The sequence below is a fragment of the Sinocyclocheilus rhinocerous genome, unplaced genomic scaffold (genome assembly GCF_001515625.1).
Source record: "Sinocyclocheilus rhinocerous isolate Xijiao unplaced genomic scaffold, SAMN03320098_v1.1 scaffold1762, whole genome shotgun sequence".
NCBI lineage: Eukaryota > Metazoa > Chordata > Actinopteri > Cypriniformes > Cyprinidae > Sinocyclocheilus > Sinocyclocheilus rhinocerous.
In genome coordinates, this window is record NW_015636932.1 from 679,820 (window position 1) to 699,378 (window position 19,559).

General features: G+C 36.6%; 1 protein-coding gene across 1 annotated transcript in view; it reads right to left on the bottom strand.

Moving 5' to 3' along the window:
- LOC107748307 (arf-GAP with SH3 domain, ANK repeat and PH domain-containing protein 1-like) overlaps positions 1-19,559 on the bottom strand; it is a gene marked incomplete at its 5' end in the record, with an annotated part of 37,451 nt that overhangs the window by 10,332 nt on the left and 7,560 nt on the right. The window contains 16 exons of the mRNA XM_016563053.1: positions 801-886; positions 2,563-2,749; positions 2,893-2,984; positions 5,439-5,572; positions 7,614-7,777; positions 8,898-8,946; positions 9,203-9,290; positions 12,203-12,272; positions 12,381-12,481; positions 12,714-12,722; positions 13,425-13,511; positions 14,012-14,087; positions 15,729-15,814; positions 17,604-17,733; positions 18,013-18,062; positions 18,680-18,754. Of these exons, the coding sequence (XP_016418539.1) occupies positions 801-886; positions 2,563-2,749; positions 2,893-2,984; positions 5,439-5,572; positions 7,614-7,777; positions 8,898-8,946; positions 9,203-9,290; positions 12,203-12,272; positions 12,381-12,481; positions 12,714-12,722; positions 13,425-13,511; positions 14,012-14,087; positions 15,729-15,814; positions 17,604-17,733; positions 18,013-18,062; positions 18,680-18,754 (1,484 nt within the window). The remainder of the gene's footprint in view (positions 1-800; positions 887-2,562; positions 2,750-2,892; positions 2,985-5,438; positions 5,573-7,613; positions 7,778-8,897; positions 8,947-9,202; positions 9,291-12,202; positions 12,273-12,380; positions 12,482-12,713; positions 12,723-13,424; positions 13,512-14,011; positions 14,088-15,728; positions 15,815-17,603; positions 17,734-18,012; positions 18,063-18,679; positions 18,755-19,559) is intronic.

Genomic DNA, 19,559 nt, shown 5'->3' on the forward strand with positions numbered 1-19,559 from the left:
AATGTACAGTAGTCTTGGTGAGCATACATTTTACTGACCCCAAACTTTTTAAGTAGTATATGAATATAATATAATATATTCATATAAATATTAATATCACATAATCATAATAATCACCCTTACAACTAAACAGAAATTGAGAAAACATTGTCTCACCTAATACTAAATTTATCACAGTAGAAATGCTGCCATGGAAAGAACTCGGAGCACGATATCTTTCAAATGTAATCAGGGAGGAAGTGAGAATTGAGGAATGGAAAAACTGGAGTGGAGTTAAAGTGGAGTGAGCCATGTTGTCCAAAAAATGAAAATAAAACAATCCCAGCTGTCTGGGTTGGATTTACTTCCCTTATGCCGTCATATTTCTTTTGAGTCAACCTTTAATGCAAACCTGGATTCGTTTCAGTGTTCCAGTTCTCAGGGAAATCGAATTATGATTATTTACTAGGATGTGAGCCAAGAGTAGTCCTGGCTCAGGCATGACCTGATCTTCTAATACTGTTATGTAACTTTAATCCACACAGCAGAGAGCAAATTGAGCTAAAGCTGAACTTAAATTACACTATTATCTGCATAATAATCCCTTCAAGAGTTCTGGTGCTCGTACACATGCCATCCTAAGAAAAAAACACATTAAAAACTCATCCTGTTTAATCATTAAGCTCTTAAAGATAATGGTGATGGAACGTAACAAAGAGGTGACTGCCTAAAACGAATCTAAAATACTGAAAATTGATAATAAAAACATGGCCAGGAGTGTGTCCTCCCAGTTTTTGTGGTTATAAGCGGATGTTCCATACCTGTTCTGGACAAGGAAGTCGACCAGGTGCAGTGAGGTGTGGTCAGCTGTCTTCACGGCATAGTGCAATGCAGTCTCTCCTCCTTCCTATAACACAGAAGCACACATTTAAAAAAAACATTTGTTAACCCATTTACTCTCGTAATAACTGTCTCTTGACTTATTATGAAGGATAACAAATAAAATAATGAAGACAATCTATTATTTCAATTCAATTCAATTCAAGTTTATTTGTATAGCGCTTTTCACGATACAAATCGTTGCAAAGCAACTTTACAGAAAATTAAAGGGGTCATATGATGCGATTTCAAGTTTTCCTTTCTCTTTGGAGTGTTACAAGCTGATTGTGCATAGATAAGATCCCTGAAGTTGCAAAGACTAAAGTCTCAAAACCAAAGAGATATTCTTTATCAAAGTTAAGACTCTGCCACGCCCCCCTAAAACGGCTCGTTCTAACACGCCCCCACATATCTAATAATGATCTTTAAAAAAGCATCATATGACCCCTTTAAGTTTCTACAATATCTAGTGGCAGCTTATCAGTGGTGACTGTCAGTTCATGTACATATGGCAGAAATGTACGGAAAAATCAATTAAAGACGTAATCAAACAGACGATGAACACTATTAACAGCAATTATTATATGATGCAATCAAACTTATAGCAAAATTTGGTAGTTCTGTATGTTGTTTCAGGGTTGGCATCATCTGAGGTCCTCTGAGGGGTTCTAATTCACTAATTCTGTGTACTAATTCAATTGTTTTTTTTTTTATTACTTATTTCAACTTATATCAACTTTTAATTTTTAAATTGCATTAAAAAGAGAAAGAAAAAATCTGTTTATTAAATAAACTAAAATGTTCTTCTTCTTATTATTTTTATTATTCTTAAACATATTTATACATAAAGACCACAAAAATATTTATATAAAATATAGCAGGACATAGCTTTTTAATAATAATAATAATAATAATAATAATAATAAATGTTTTTGAGTGGCAAACTGGCACATCAGATTGATTTCTGAAGGATTATGTGACAATAACAACATGCAATAAAATAGAAAACAGTTATGTGAAAATGTTATAATATTTTACAATTTTACTGTATTTTTGATCAAATAAAATAAATGCAGTGATTCTTTTTTAAATCTTACTGACTACTGAATAGTAATGTAAAATAGCAACATCAATTGTGTTATGTAATGTTGATGAAGATCCACTAAAATATCTGGCTAATAGTGTCTCTGACATGGCCATGGTCACTGCTTCATGTTTGAGGATTCAACAAAAGATAAACCAGTCATCTCATGCTCGGGCCAGAGGCTACATCATAAAAAGTGAAACAGAGATCATTTGAGATGTTTTTGCAACTGCACCCACTCAGAAGCAGCTGTTTATCTCTGAGACGGTGGCAGCATTACCAAACTCATTAGAACGAAAAGACTCTCAGTGCGGAAAACTGGGAGAAGATCAAGGCAGAGGATTCAAGTCACGTTCAGCATGTCTGCTTTCTGATATTCACCAGACCTCAAAATCTGTGCTCAAAGACTCTGATGTGCATGGGTCACTCATCCATCATGTCATGTGATAGTTAGGGTGTATACACTCTGTACCTGTGGACTTACTATCTCCTCCTAGAATGCGCAGTATGTTTGCTTTCAGGGACCACTTAATTTTTTTAATGAAAAATGAAATGGTGAATGAAAAAGTGAGCCTATTTTCCCACTGTCCTAGTTACTACACCTACATGCTGTCACTCACCTGTCCTCCTTCAGGTAGTGGTTCCATAAGCTCTACCCCCTCAGCATACACCTGGATGAGAGCTAGTAGGTCATGTGACCTGACGGCTTCAAATAGCTCACTCATCTTGGCTGCTGCTGAGCTGCAGGTTTTTCTTGCGAACTTATGATCTACATACTTAGCATTGATAAACTCCTTACGAACAGTCCTAAGATCGAATTAAAAGACAGGGATTTCAAATTAATATCCAAAACATTAAAAAATGTGAAAACTAAAATATAATATAATATCACACTGGAAAACTAAAATATAATATGATAATTCACTTTTACATTTGCCATGCATACTTACATGCCACTACCAGGAGTGGGTTTAGGAGAGGGGCAAGGAAGATTTCCCTCCATTATTTCATTAAAACTACTGTTTCCCACATTCTTGGCCAGCTGAAAGCAAAGAATAGAATAAAACAAAATAAATTATGCATAAATTATAATATATCTAATACTTAAAAATATGATTAAATAAATTAATAATCATGAAATATGTAGACAGCCATGGTTCCAATGAACTGACCCCAAATTTTCTATGTGAAATATGTTTTTATTGCTATACTAAAGTGTTGGGCCAAGGTCTATTTTTTGTGTTGCATTTTAAGCTTGGCCTGTAATAACATGCATACTAGGAATGGTAAGATTCACCAATTTGCATCAGTGCATAGGCATAAAAGTTAACGATACAATGCATTGATTTAAAAGAGTGTGCATCGGATACAAGTTGGCACTGTATTGCGATGCATCGTTTTAACATATTTGCATTGGTAAAATATATAATTATTAGGGGTGTAACGATTCACTCGTTTTATCGATGCATCGATTACAAACCCTGACGATGCATATGCATCGATCTTGAAACATGATTTTTGAATCGTGAATTGCCGATTTCGGACAGTAATCGATTTAAAACGCTAAGAATCGAACGAATCGCGATTTCCATAGCGATTCAATGCTTTCAAAATACATACACATTAAATTACTACAAGCACGAATTAATGGAGACCTTGAACACCTCTCCTTCACGCGCTCCACTAACCGCCTGTGACTGTCACAGGATTGCGCTCGCGCTCCGTTCGTCTCACTGACATATTTTTTGAGCAGCTGATGTGTGATCACACCTTAGTACTCATGGCCAGTAATGCTAAAGTGAAGTAGTTTTACGTTTCTGTAGTTTTTCAATGGCTCTCGGCATCTTACCGACGACATTACCTGAGCAGTCGAAGGCTGGTTTATCTGATAATCAGATGCACGAAACAGACATTGGGCACATTTTCTTTCAGAATCATCATTTGCCAATGGAGAGGAAAAGTTAAAGAAGTTTTCGCACTGAAAGAGAATTGATCTGGCGCTCATAGAACTTAAGACGTGCCAGGCTATATCTGCAGCTAATCTGAATAAAAAGCACCCCTGGTGTGACAAAATGTTAGCCTATACATAATACTTTTAAAGCTGTTTTTTTAAATCTTGGCTTACATACATTTTTACGTATGCCATGTCATGCCATAGCATCATTAAACTATCTACCAATGGACAAAAGTGTTTTTTTTTTCTCTAACCTATGGTTCTGTAACCATAAAGGCTGCTGTGTAATTTGCCCCCTGACTAAGCATTTAAAGAATTTAGGGGAAGCATTTAAATAATCCTGTGAATGCACTTAAAGAATACAGAATCGAATCGTTCTAATTGAATTGAATCAAAAACCTATGAATAGTGAATCGAATCGCTGTCTACCCAAAGATTCACAGCCCTAATAATTATTAGAAGATGCGCTATACTTTTATTAATTAGAATGTGACCAATAATTTGTGACCTATATTTTATATGTAGAATGATTTCTCCTCTAAACTGTTTGTCAAGCGAGTTCTCTCATCGCCACTGCTGTGTGAATATGACGTATCACAACACTACGGAGAGAGAGGCGTGTCCTGACAGTCACATAGAATATAGATTTACATGGCAGAGGTAGAGCTGCATCTTCCACCAAATAATTATAATGAACCAAAAAAATAAAATCAAACTATATGTACCATATTGAATTGCATAGCATCAGATTTTTTCCATTGCATCATATTGCATTGATCCGCATTGTGTTGAATCGAATCAAAATCGGCTCGCACTGCATCGGTAGCTGCTTCATATGTATCTTTAATGTATCGTATCTTTGGCTATGCATTGAGATGCACATCGCATCAGCCTCAGTTATGGAGATGCACATCCCTAATGCTTGCACTTGGCTATGATGCTTCTTGCATGGCAAAACCATTGAACCATTGAAATAAAAAGAATGTTATTAATACTTATATACTATAATAGCTTTTTTAAAGAAGATTTTGAATGAACATTTTTTTAGTCACATTTAGTAATTAAGTAATCTGTGTTATTATTATTTATTTAGTTTTAATGTATATTTATTTCAGTGCTAGTTTATTTTCCAGTTAGTAATGTATGGCTTTAAATTAAATTTGCCAAGCCAACTTTTCTCATTTTCATTTAGCAACGTTTTTTCATCTAATATTTATATTTTATTTTAGCTTAATTTCAGTTCACAAAAATGTTTTAGTTAATGATAATAAAAGGATACTCATAAGAGTCTTGCACATACAAATTTAATTTTACTTGATACATTTTAATGTAGTAAGGACAATGAAGCATACGGCGTAACTTTAGCTTCTTTAGCTTTGGTTAAACTTAATTTGGCTACATTTTTTGTCACATAAATTAATTTGTGATCAAACAATAATTGGCATACCCTCTGCAGTACTGACACACAAACCCTATGGATCCCCAGTCAAGACCCATGCTATACTGTGTTTAAAAAGAAAATGTTTGCACTATTGAACACACCAAGAGTTCAGAGGTTCCCAGTTTGTCTAGCTCAATAGACTGGATGCGTGAGATGTGGACGCCCATCTCCCGGTGAATGCCTGAGCATTCGATGCAAGTCAGGATTCCAAGGTTAGTCGACAACCATTTGGGATCTGAAAACAGAAAAAAAAAAAAAAACATGAAAAAACAAGGAAACAAGGAAAAGCAACAAACACATTTTTACCACAAGGGGTCCTCGTTGGACTCATAGTTTGAATGTTCTACAAGATGGAATGGTAAATACTGAATGGAGTTTAATTTAGAGTGCAATGTTATCGGTGTTTGAATGAGAATATGACATGAACTGTTTGTGCGTTAGCGTTGGCGGCAAGTGTGTTTGTGGCTCCATGAGCGCCAGTGACGTCCCCTGAGCAGAACCAGTGACAGGGCGTCAAAGATAAGAGGACACACACACAGCAGCTAAATATAGATTCAGGTCTTCTCCAGCAGCTTTCTTTGCACGATCAGTAAATACCAGATGTACTTGTAGATTATTTCTTCTCTTCCAGACACAATCAGTCAGCATCAAATACATTCATTCATCTGTCTAAGAAGCGTTTCATTAAAGCAACCTGTTTTCAAACAGACTTGCTCGTGCAAGGAGTCATGCACCTTGACACAGATTAGAATGTTTAGCTCTCAGCTGAGGAGCTGAATAACAGCTCAACACAGCTCAATAAGCCTCTTACACAGTCATCACCTAAAGCTTCCTAAACTTCATTTATAAGCCCATGAATCAATGAGTCAGTTCACAAGAATGGTTCATTTTAAAAAAAGGAATATAATGCAACTATGATGCATACTCATCCCACATAGTCTATGCCAGAGGTCCCCAATCACCGGGTCGCGACCCACTACCGGGCCGTGGAAGAATTGCAACCGGGTCGCAAGAACGTTCTGGGAAAAATGTGTATAGATATAACACTCTGTTATTTATTTATGTTAATGACTGTTCTAATTATTCTGTATTTTCATTGTATGCAATTGATATGGAGTAGAAATTTGACAATTTCATGTTAAGTAAATGAAAGATTGCTCGGATCTGTCACATATTAGGAGTTAACGGATCGCAGTTGATCCGTAATGCGTACGGATGAGACCCTACCGTTCGGCACGTACGTGATTCGCAGATGAATTTGCCAATTTACAGGTACAAGCAATTTTAAACCACAAGAAGAAGAAACGAAAGAGAGCTCAATTCGTTACTCGCGCGCTGTTCTCGCACACAAGCACAGACATTTTTCAGACAGCGCGGAAATAACCGAGTTGCGTATACACATAAAATTAGCCTATGTCAAAAACCCTTCATGGCATTGTCATTCTCTGTGCTTTAAATATTTTTTTTTTCTTGCTTATCCGAAAAAATAGTCCGATCTGTGACTCAAACCCCAAAATATATATATATATATATATATATATATAAACCACCCAGTACATCTTGGCAACCACACAGCAATGTAGCAATACACTAACAATCTCCCAGCACAGTTGTTGTACAACAACATAATCCAACTTGCATGTACTCTATTCAGACTAGTGCATCTCATACGTAATGCAATCAAATGAAAGGACCGTTCACACCAATGACGATAGCTATATTAGTGTCAACACCAACGTTAACATTTTTGTTTATTAATGTTATTGTTATAGTTGTGATGTGGACTTAGAATTAGAACAATACGAACTTAATAGTTATTGATAGTTATTTCCCTGGAACGGGCCTTTATTCTCACACGACTGGTCATCTAACAGTAAAGCATCAAAAATATTTTCCCTTGTAAACCTGACTGGTAAAACTGTACCATACAGCTGGTAAAACTGTAATAACAAATTAAAACAAGTAAAAAGGTCCTGGGCCACATCTCTATCCTCTCGCAGAGAGAGAAAACAATGAATGTGAAAGAGGCTGATCAAATAATCCCTGGAGCAGCAGCCGCCCTCTCAGAACTTTCAGCACAGCTTGCATGAGCCAATTACATAAGAGAGTGATGTAACAGCGCTACAGTGAGAGAAACAGAAATAGGGATTCAAAAAAAAGAGGACAGATTGAGTGGAGACCTGAGAGGAGAGAGTCAAATGAGGCAGAGTAACCTTACCAGACAGACAATTTTATTGTTATTTTCTTTTTAGACAGACAGGTAGACAGATATGCACCTGGAGCCCCACAATCACAGCACACTTCATTTCCGGGCATGCGCAGCACATCATCTATTATGGCTTTAGTGAGATCTTCCAGCCCATCATCTCCTCCACCCTGCTCTCCTCTGAAGGCCATGTTAAGCGCCTCCTCCTTACTGTTAGTTAACACTGAGATCCATCTGTAGAGGCAGAAACACATTAACAAAACAACACAAGAAACACTCTCCTTCTTTTATTTAGAGTTTTATGTATTAGGAAAGTGAATAATGTATATTTTAATTGCATGATAACTGTACACAGTTGCTACTGTAAACCCTCTAAACATAAATTGCTGCTTCTGATCGGTCCATTGTTTTAAAACTGACACTGAAGTGCTGCATAACAAAAGATGGACTATTTATAAATTGACAAGCTGTCTTAAAACACTCTGCCATGTAATGCTGAAATACCAATGCCCCAGCCAGCCGGTGTATTACCTTAAAAACAACAGCTAAATGCTAAAGCAACATTTAAGCCCTTCTTTCAGACCCTCTTATTCATTTTTCTGCTTTTGTCCCTTTGCCATTGTTTCCTAAATAAGATTTGTTTTTAAATGGACCGATTCACTGAGCTCAAAAGCATGCCATGCCTCCTTGTTAGCTAGATGATGAGATCGGCTTTTGGCTTTTAAAAGAGACTCCAGTCAAAGTCGAGGTGAAAGGACTGCAGGACTGACGTATAAAGGGGTTATAGGGCCTCATTCTCATTCTGATCAGCCTCTGTGCTTTTAAGAGCCCTATAATGGCTGTAAAATGGCTCAGTCAGGGAGTTCTCTGATGGACAGCAGGGAGCTCACAGCAGTGTAGGTAAGAAGCAAATCCAGTAGTTAAAAATACTTAAGACATGCTATGAGATGGTAGATGCTTTTTTTGTGAGAATGTTTGTGTCTAAAGGAGTCTGGAAAATGTCATTGTGGTGTTAGTGACCTCAATGAGTAAGTGCCAACTTAAAACAATTGAACACCACTTCACAGACTTCTCACCACACGGACACGCAAAAACCATCAAGCAAACGCTTTAGAGTTCAAATCTCAAACTCTTTTTACGATATTAGTTTGCCATAAAAATAGTACAATCTAGTCACAGAGAAGCAAAGTTGTCTTCACCGCTAGGCAGATTGCTGTAATTGTTCATAAGGATATCCCATAATCAGCATATAAATAATTCTTAGTGATCACTCCATTTACAGAGAAGTTATATTACAAGTTTGTGACTTACAGATGCAAAGTGGTTAAAAAAAACAAAACAAAATAAGTCTTACATCATAAATTCCTGCTCATCTTCGGCCTGGAAGTGATATGTGCGGTTATCTGAAACATATGACAAATAAAATATGAGCCATCTGCATAAACATTAAGTGATTTCCACTAATTGAACACCAGAAGATAGTATTAAAATCATAAATCACATTAATGGTGCAATAAGACAATTATTTAAAATTAAGTTTGACAAATTTCTTCCAAGATTCAGTATGGTAAAGTAAACAAACATATTACACTAAGCTACTAAATCACTCATGTGGTTTCCCACAAAATAAATTCTCCCTGTTGGTGTCTGTTGACTCACGGGAAATGAGATCGAAGCACTTCCTGTCCTCAGTGCTGGGCTTGACCTGACATGTGAGCAGGTTGAGTTTGACAGGCTGCCTGTTTGACTGAAACGAAATGTGACAACAGGAGAAATGCTTGACTACTTCATATTCCTGCTATAACATCCCAAACAGTGTTGAAAAGGTTTTAACTAGAGCTTTCAAGTGATTTAAAATTTCTAATGAAGCTAATTCAAAGATTATATATTATTGTGTTAGACAATCATCTATTACTAGCCTACAGCCCACAGTTTTTTTTTTTTTTTGTCAGTCTGCCTGCGGTACTTTCAGAACAGAAAGCCATCTGCGCTATATTTTTCTGGTTTATGTACACACTAGACAGCTATCTTTGTTTGAGTCTAATTTTTTTCAGCATTTCATACTGCATTTACCTGTAGTAGCAAATGGGTCAGAGTGCATTTTTTGCATTACTAAATGAGTAGAACTTTTAAAACAATATAACACATTTTTAAACACTAAATTAACATTCCTTCGTTTTTACAAAGAAACAATCTTCACAAAACACTTGGTAGTAGCTTGCGAAGTTTGAGATTAGACTGTAAGAAACCTGATATAGGCTCATTCGCACAGTGATGTGGATACAAGGCAGGCTAATGACTGAACAAAGGGTGTTAAGAAATGCAACACATATGTTTGTTACATAACACTGGTCCAGATTGTTATGAATATGGTTTGACTTGACAATGAAATGTGAGACAGAGGTTATCAAGAGGGAAAGTGACATCATGGGGGAAAAGATGAAAATTGATGACATGATGTAGAGGGTGAGGACAAGACCTGACACTGAGACAGAAAGAAATGCTAACAATGCTGACTGGTAGTGTTCAGTTAAACTAAAAATGTGGTCACATTTTACATTGCTCAGCAAAATTTTGTGGGTGAAATCTAGTCATTTTGTTTTGTTGATTTGCCATGTTGACCATAAGAAAGCTGCTTGGTTTGAAAGTGACTTCTGTGTGAGCTGTGCTTCATGCATTGCTGAACTATTGGAAATTGACTTTTAGCCTGCAAAATTTTGCTTATTAATGTGACTGACTGGTACTGATGTTTAGGAGTGAGTGTGTTTAGGAGTGTAGTAAGAAACTAAACAGGCCACAACTGTTATAAAGTGAATGGCTTCCGCATATAACAGTCAGCATAGGCGAGAGAAAAGTGTTTATTACGTTTGAAATATGGATATTTTTCTTACAAAACTGCATTGATTCGCTACAGGAGGCCTTTATTCATGCCCCGGAGCCATGTGAGGCACGCTTTATTATGGATGCATGCACTTTATTTAATGGGTTTTGGACTGTTAAACAGAAACACCCGCCTACTGCAATGATAACGCTTGGAATAGCCAGGCCAATTCTTAATATAACTCCGATTGAATTCATCTCAAAGAAGAATGTCATATACACCTAGGATGCCTCGAGGGTGAGTAAAACTTTTCATTTTTGGGTGAACTAACCCTTTAAAGCTAGCGTAGGCAGTTTCTGCTTTTACAACATATTTCAACAGGTAAAAGTAGACTTCTTCATTAAAAGGTCCAACATATTAGAAACACTTTCAACTTGAAGTTTAGCTTACCTGTCAAGATTAACTCTGCAAGTTTGTTGTATAGATTGAAACCCAAACATTTCATCAAATTCTTCAATCTTGTAAAAACTAGAGCCTGTTTCCATAGAGAGAATCCATATGGGTTTTTTGGGGCCGATACCGATATTAGGGAGTAAAAAAAGGCTGATATCGATATATCCGATGGCCGATATTTAGGGATGCACCGATACCACTTTTTCCAGTACTCGCCCGATACCGATACTTTTATTTTTGGTACTTGCCGATACCGATGCCGATACCGATATTTTTATTGCATTTGTACATTTTTTAAATATTGGGTACAGAAACCAAAAGGGTATGTATAACGTTAGTTGGTTAACTTCATTTATCAAATAGATACAGTCAAACCAAAATTATAAATTCACATCTCGCACACTTTAATGTCCTTTGAATGTAATGTGTACGTTCCCTTGGAACTGGAATCATGGCAGAATTTCATGTGAAGTCCACTTCGCAGGGCACTTACGGTCAAATAAGACAACGCTTGAACGCTGCAAGTCCAAAAAGAAGCCTAAGTGTTGACTGGTGTCTGTATCTCGCGCGATTCGCGTTCGAGAGGGTTCCTCGAGCTGAAGGGATCCCCTGATTTGGTGCGGATTCGCCACGCCGTTACGGAGATATGGCCGTTCAAAGTTTCAATGGTTTTCCATAGACTTAAGCTTCAAAAGAGTTTCATCCAGGTCGCCAGTAGCAAACAATTGAGCGCGCTCTGCTGGACAAACTAAGTAATTACACAATTTCAAGCATTTTATCTGCGTTATATGTTCTGTAAAAAAAATTTCATATCGGCGGCATATTCACCGATACCGATATATCGGCAACAGGCTCATATCGGCTGGTAATATCAGCAAAACGATTTATCGGTCGGGCTCTAGTAAAAACACTGGCAATGTTTACCCATGTTTTACCCCATTGTCTGTCTCTGTGTATTTTGGCAATCTTTGAATTTTGGCTTGTACTTCTGTAATGGAATCTGATTTTTTCCACACCAGCTAAACTAAATGGACTGAATTCAATGATTTATCCTCCTGGACCTTCCACAGAAGATGGAATATATATCAAATTACAAATTATATACAATTTAATATTAATTATTGATTGCTATCAGGATGTGAAAAGACTTTCAACCAGTATAACAAAAAATGCTTCTGGGAAAAAAAACAACTGTCGAATTGTCTAGGGTAGCTACCCTAGCTTTAAAGAGGGACACAGTGGGATGGCTAGGTTGTTATGGAGACATTCAGCCAAAGTTCAGAAAGCTGATGAAGTCTTTTCACTGTAAATGTCAGACCTGATTATAGGATGACATGGTTTACAGTGAACCAAGTAAATCACATGAGTGTGTCCGATTTACTCACAGTGGCATGAGAGATGGTAAGAATTCCTCCTTTAACTGAACACTTCCTCCTCTGCCACACCTTCCTCAACCTATAACACAACAATTTTATACTGCATAACACCACTCATAGCAGAGAGCAAGAACTCAGATTGATTAGAAATCCCATCTAATTGGGGTGTGTGTGTGTGTGTGTGTACCCATCACTCTTCTTCAGCAGATAGCCTTTCTTCTCACTGCCAAACTCTTTGTTTCCCTGCAACTGGTGCATACTGTAGCCACCCTGTTTGCTCTGAGAGTCCTGCTCAAATACACATACATATGGTGCTTTAAATAGCTATATGCAGTCACCAATCCAAACAAATACTGTATACACAGCATTTTCATAAAATACATGAAGATTTTTCAATATTTCTCAACCGATTTGTAACCTTTTAAACATCAGCTTTATCTGACAGACACTTATTTATTGTGCACACACACAATGATCTCCATCACATACACACGTCATGCTGTACATGCTAAACACTTACTCTTCTAGACTTCAATCCACACAGGAAGCGGGTGAAAGACACATAAGAGAGGGTGTGAAAAGCATTGCAAATGTAGGCTGTATGTGTTGGTTTTGTTAAAACATTTAAATGCACTACAGCATACTACACTATGATTTGTACTAACTTACAAACTTGTCTCCCACCATGTTACCGTATTTAAATGCGAGTTTGCTGATGACAATGTGTTAGCACTTGGCGCATAAAACATTCATTGACTAACTACTTATTAATTGTCATTTATTTTCCTTATTAAGCATGACAGAGTCAGCATCTTTTCTCTGAGCAACCAGTGGGGCACAACACTGGTTACCAGCAAGCCCGATTTCATACTGGCTACCAGCATGGTACAGCACTGGGCACTCCCTCTCACACTCTCCCCTGTACAGGTCGAGCATTAGGGAGGTTTTATGCATTAGATCCACAGATGTACAGCAAAATTAAACTTATCAGGTTTCTTTCTGCATGATGTCATGCCATTAAAGAATTAACTAAAATTCTACATATGTACAGAATTTTAAATACTGAATATATTTACATTTACATGGGGTAAATATGTAAATGTAACGAACTTTGGAATAATTTAATCCCAAACAAGTCACTTGATTGGCTTTTACAAACTAGTTTTGGGCAATTAAGAATTTGCATTGGTCCGAAGACTGAGCCCTGAGGCACACCACATTCTACACCTACCTCCTTTTGTTCCAACTGTAGAGAGGATTTAATAAGATCCCGTAGTGCTGTGAGCTGCTTTTTCTCTTCATCTTGTGTTTGTTTTATCTACATCACACAAAACGCAAAAATAACTTGTTACACAGGCGTACACACACAGTATTAGGGGTGCAGGACATAAACTCGACATTGTAATGCACTGCAAAATTTCACTTTGCAATACGGTTTTGATATTTTCATGCTAAGAATTAATATTTGTGGTTGCATTTTTTACTTTCATATTTTGAGACTGGACCACATGAATGATTGTCCAAGTCCAAGTCCAGCAAGGTAAAAACATGCATTAGTCAATGCACAATTATTTTTAGTTGACTAAAGATCTTAGGAAAGAATATAACTGAGCACAACACAGAAGTGTAATGCAGCTCTAAAATAAACAAGGAAGTAAAAGATTGCACTAACAGTTTTAAATGAATACACACTAAAAAAAATATTATAATGTGACCCAGATATTGATCAAATATTTTATTGCGAAGTCCAATCCATAAAGTAAACTAAAATGGTTTTACCAAATCAAATACGTTTATGTTAAAGAATGAGGTACATACGTTGTAAAGATCAGCAGCTAATTTCTCAATGTACTGCTTTAGCTTATCTGCCGTCTTCAAGCCGTCTTGGAAAAAGCTGAAAAATAAAAAAACCACTGAATCAACACATTTTTCATACTGAAACCAGCTATCAACAAAGGCCGTATATTTTTTCACTACAGTCAAAAAAATTATGGATTTTCAATCTATACAACACAGAAACCTACAAACAGGAGAGGCTGAATTAATAAGTTAAAATATCATTAGCTCATAAGCTTACCAATGTATTGAAGTAGAGCTTTATAGTTAGCAAAAGTACCTTTGAAGCATTTAAAGCTTTGAACTAACATGCAAAACATTCAGTTTTGTGGGTACCTGTGGTGGAAATATCCAGTTTTAAATGTGATCCTGGACCACAAAACCAAAAGAAAATCACCTTTAAAGTTGTCCAAATGAAGTCCTTAGCAATGCATACTACTAATCAAAAATTTGCTTTTGATATAGTTACGGTAGGAAATTTACAAAATATCTTCATGGATCTTTACTTAATATCCAAATTATTTTTGACATAAAAGAAAAATCGATCATTATGACCCATACAATGTATTTTTGGCTATTGCTACAAATATACCCATGCAACTTAAGACTGGTTTTGTGGTCCAGTGTCACAAATACTGACAGATGACTAAAATTGTGCCAACACTAACAACCTGCCAAGAGTGTCCAGGTCAAATTGGATGAGTCAGTGGGATTTATGTATGAGGTTTTAGCATGATTCTGCATTTGAGTGACCTTGATGTATTTTAGCAAATTAAAAAAATAATAAAAAAAACCTGTGGAGAGCTTTGCAAAGTGTCATAATGCCTAAGTCTGTAACTTGATTGAACTATTTACATTGTGATTTTTTTTTTTTTAAGTTTACAAATAATTACATTTCACCATACAATAAATTCAAATTAGCCTACTTATTTTTAAATGAAACCCAGATGAGACACATAAAAAAGTTGCTGCACCAGGAACTTTTAGATTTCTGATAAGTCTGCTAAGTCTCAGAAATCACACAGAACACAATTACACTGTTAAATCAGCATTACAAAAATAAATGAACAGCATTAAACATGTTTAACTAATCAAAACATTAACTTTGTCTTATTAATGACCCATCACAACCTTGAAGTGCAAGATAAGCTTGCAGGTTTCTGCTGATATATCTACAGGTCAAAGACAACACTAGCTTAAAATAACCTTAACCTTTAGACTAAGAAAAAAAGTGCTACACTTTCAGTTATTTCTGATAGCTCATCACTTTTTCAGACCTTCAGGCCAGGACACTTGCAAGGTTACATGGATCAATAACACTTTCTGTATCGACCATTAACATGTCAAATACACAGTTCTACAAACTAAACAGATGTATGACCTTAAATTATTTAAGGGGGGATGGCGGGAAGGGGGGTTTTTGGCTATTGCTACAAATATACCCATGCAACTTAAGACTGGTTTTGTGGTCCAGTGTCACAAATACTGACAGATGACTAAAATTGTGCCAACACTAACAACCTGCCAAGAGTGTCCAGGTCAAATTGGATGAGTCAGTGGGATTTATGTATGAGGTTTTAGCATGATTCTGCATTTGAGTGACCTTGATGTATTTTAGCAAATTAAAAAAATAATTTTTTTTAATTAATAGGGGGATTTAAGCAGGCTTATTTATCTAGTATATTGAAATGTCACTTACTTGCACTGTGCGTGGTAATACTTGATCAAGTTCTGAAGGAGGTCTACCCCTTTTTTGGTCTTTATTTCATTCACTTTGATTAGGTACTGTAGAAACAGACAAGACTTTGGTCACAACAGAGTTTAGTAATCTCAAAAGTAGAACAAATGAAATTAAGTGATTGTAAAATGTTTAGTGCTGTGAAATATTTGAAATAAATAGTTATTCGAAATAGTCATTCTAGGGAAAATAGCAGGTCCCCTCTGTAGCACATATTTAAATGTAGCCTAAATGTTTGAATAAACAATTAACTGTTGTTATATTAGAAGCAACTAAAGAGGACAAAAATTTCATCTTCTAAATCTGAAATCTGTAAAGAACATGCAGTGACAAACCAAGCCCACAAAACAAATGAATTAAACATCATCGTAATCCCGGTTTAGCCCAGAGGGGTAAATTCCAGAACATCTTGCAAAGTCACGCCAGCTAACAATTTTTGGCTATGCTCAGAAATTTAATCCGTCTTTTTGGTCCCTGGCATGTCTGAATATATCTTGGGGTGAAATGGCACATATTCCGCTCATCTTAGAGTGTGAATGAATTTGTGCATAACCTTTGAACCTCAGTTTTGTCATAAAACAGTATGTATATAGATTCCTAATCAAGTTACAGTGTGTGCACATCTTTGTTTTCATATAATGCATGTAGTAGGTATGTTGTATGTGTTCGCTAGAGTTTGTCATTTCCTTCGTTGCTTTCTGTATCTGAATGAGTCACCTTACTGCATAATGGAATATTCATTGCTCTCATCTTTAGATTTTACTTAAAATCACATGCCTTGTTGAGGACTCACATGTGTACTCCCATGTGTAACCACTAAGAAAGGAAAACTGGAAACATCCAATTACATAAAATTGGTAAAATGTCTAGACAATCATGAATAATGTCATAGACTTTCAGCAATATACCAATGCCTTCTCTACATTAATGCTTAATTAAGTGGAAAATTTGGGAATTCAATTAAATATTAGATTTTGTCATGTCATTTGGTCCAATACCATTTGAAAGGCAACCTGAGGTTCCTTTTTTCCCAAGACACATAACATTACACCTACCCCTCACAAACCCTTGATGCAGAATGAAATAAATTCAAGATGCAATTCCTATTGACAAATACAATTCATTAACATGTTAAAAAAGCACCCTATCCAATCACCACAGCTATCCACCCTAATGAACAAAGTCAACACTGATGATTATGAATCCATAAAACAAACATTTCTATCATAATCCAAGCCATCTGCTCTAATGCTAAGGGAATCTTTCAAGATGCAAGATAAAAAAGCCATTGGCACTGAGATGGCAGCATTACATTATTCTGATTTATATTAGGAGTACCAATCACAACAGCTGGTGATGTGACAGAAAAAAAGCAGAGATTCATTAGAGGGTACTGACTGGCTGCATCTGCTGATTTATGAATGTTAATGTCATCAGCAAAACTTGTTGATAAGGTCAGAAGTAAACTCATTCTGGTGAATGAATGATAACTCACTGATCATTGCAAAAAATGACTGTAATGATAATGTACAGATCTCTCTGCTGCCCATACAACAAAGTATTTTGGGTAGTGGGAGCACTAGTAGAAAAAAAAAACACTGACCATGTACATGTATAAATTTTACAGAATAACTGTATCTATTAGCACTCAAAATGACCTGTTTATATAGATACAAATTAATATTCTGTTAAAAAAAAACTATGTTTATTCCAAATCATTTAATTAATTCATTAATATAGACAAACAAAACAAATAATAAAGGAAATAAAAACAATATCAACTATGGCATATTTCTGGTGAGGAAGACAGGTTCTCCAACCAAGTGCACTACAGACCTCACACATCTGTAGTTGGAAAAGCCTCCGTTCTTTCTCCATCTCTTCAGCGATCTCAGCACCAGTGATCTCTGTTCGGATCATGCCATGCTGCTTGGCATGCTCACGTTTTTCCTTCTCGATCTTTGTACTGTAAGATTGCAAGAAATGATATCATAAAAAGCAATACAAATATTTGTTTATTTAGAACAAACTCATCTCAGCTGAAAAAAAAAAGTGCTGTGTTTATTTCATATTATTCTCACATCTGCGGGGGAGAAAATGATCTTGCTCATGCTTTTTGATGGTGCTTTTAGATTACTGTAAAATGCATCTGATAATTGCAGCAGCCCACAGACGGAAAGTAATTGTATGAATGGACAAATGTGTATACAGACACACTCAGCTAACACGCATAAAGCAAACTTACAACTTGGTTTCGTAGTCCTTCCAGGCCTTGTCAAAGGGTTTTTTCAGGTCCTGGAAATTTTTTTTTGAAAAAATAGTAATGAGCCAGGTGCAGTAATTAGACTCACTCATGTTTACAACAAAGCAGATGTCACACCCAAAATCCAATGACAAAGACAGAGCTGAGTTAACCATGTTCATCAGTGTGGAGGGATGATATCTTTCCAGCAGTAAAGTAAACAGCAGATTAGGACCGTGACAGACTCATCATTATTGTGATGAATATCTGGAGCACCAATCATAGATATGACCATTAGTTACTTGTGGTAAATGACAGATCCATTAGTAGGCTCTAATTGACTCCTGGTGTGGTAGCCAGACTGCTGATCTTCTGATAAGCAGGACATCACAGATAGCCGCACTTGACCACATTCAGTTTCAGTGCATTACATTAAAACCGCAGCGGGCTAGTTTAGTTTGTGACATCATGAAGCCATTTACTTGAACAGAGCTTTACACACAAAGGTACTTCAACAGGTCTACAACATCTTCTTTTAATATATTGTTTATGTTCCTGGCTTAGTATGAAAGCACAATTGTAGACAAGAAAAGTTTGCATGCATCTGCATGTGTATTTAGCCTCTGCGTGTCTGATGGTCTATGAGACAAGGTCTGTAAATATTTCTCACCCCCTTCACGCCTTTCAGGTCGCCTTTCAACAGGGAGTCCAGTGTGAAGATCACATTATGACTCAGATTCTGGAGCTGCAGGAAAAGATGGTGAAACAGAGCAGAGACTGTGTTAATACGATACATAACATGACACTTGGCACAGCATAAGCACAGCATAGAAGAAATAAGAGAAAACATATCAAATACAGCCATCCGCAAAAAGAGCCCGTTGAGAGAGACACAACCGTATCAGGATGCGCAGACCTGCTTTGTCATTTGATACTCCGGGACAGATCTTTTAAATTAATCAACATAAATGTTTCATACACAAGAGGCCAGATAGTTTGGACTCAAGTAACAAGATGAGACCCACTGTGACACTGCATTGTCTCCTAAGACCTTAATAAGAGAAATTTACATCACCTGGAAAAAAAGTGCAACAAGAATAACAGATTTAGGACAAAGTCTGGCATTATATACCTTTAGATTACATTAAAATGATTTACACTGTATACTCTAGTCCAGTGTTTCCCAACCGGGGTGCCGTCTGTCGAGAGCAGGGGTGCCGTGTAAAAAATCATTTTTTAATATTTTTAAATTGCTAAAATGTTCAAAAAAGCATCTATTATATAATATCCATTTCTGATGTCGCCAATAATTAGAGATGCACCGAAATTTCGGCTGCCGAATTAGTTCACCGCTCAGGTTTCACTTTCACGTTGTGTGACGCTCTGCGTATTATCCCGCTCTATGCGTGTGCGCTCCGCTCAGTCGCTCCACTCATATACCGTTAATGCTCATCCGAACAGCAAGTCCACTCAAAAATTGAGCCGACAGGAAACATCGATGTGGTACAGTATTGTTTCTGTCTACAATAGCCCTACTGTGTTGTAACATG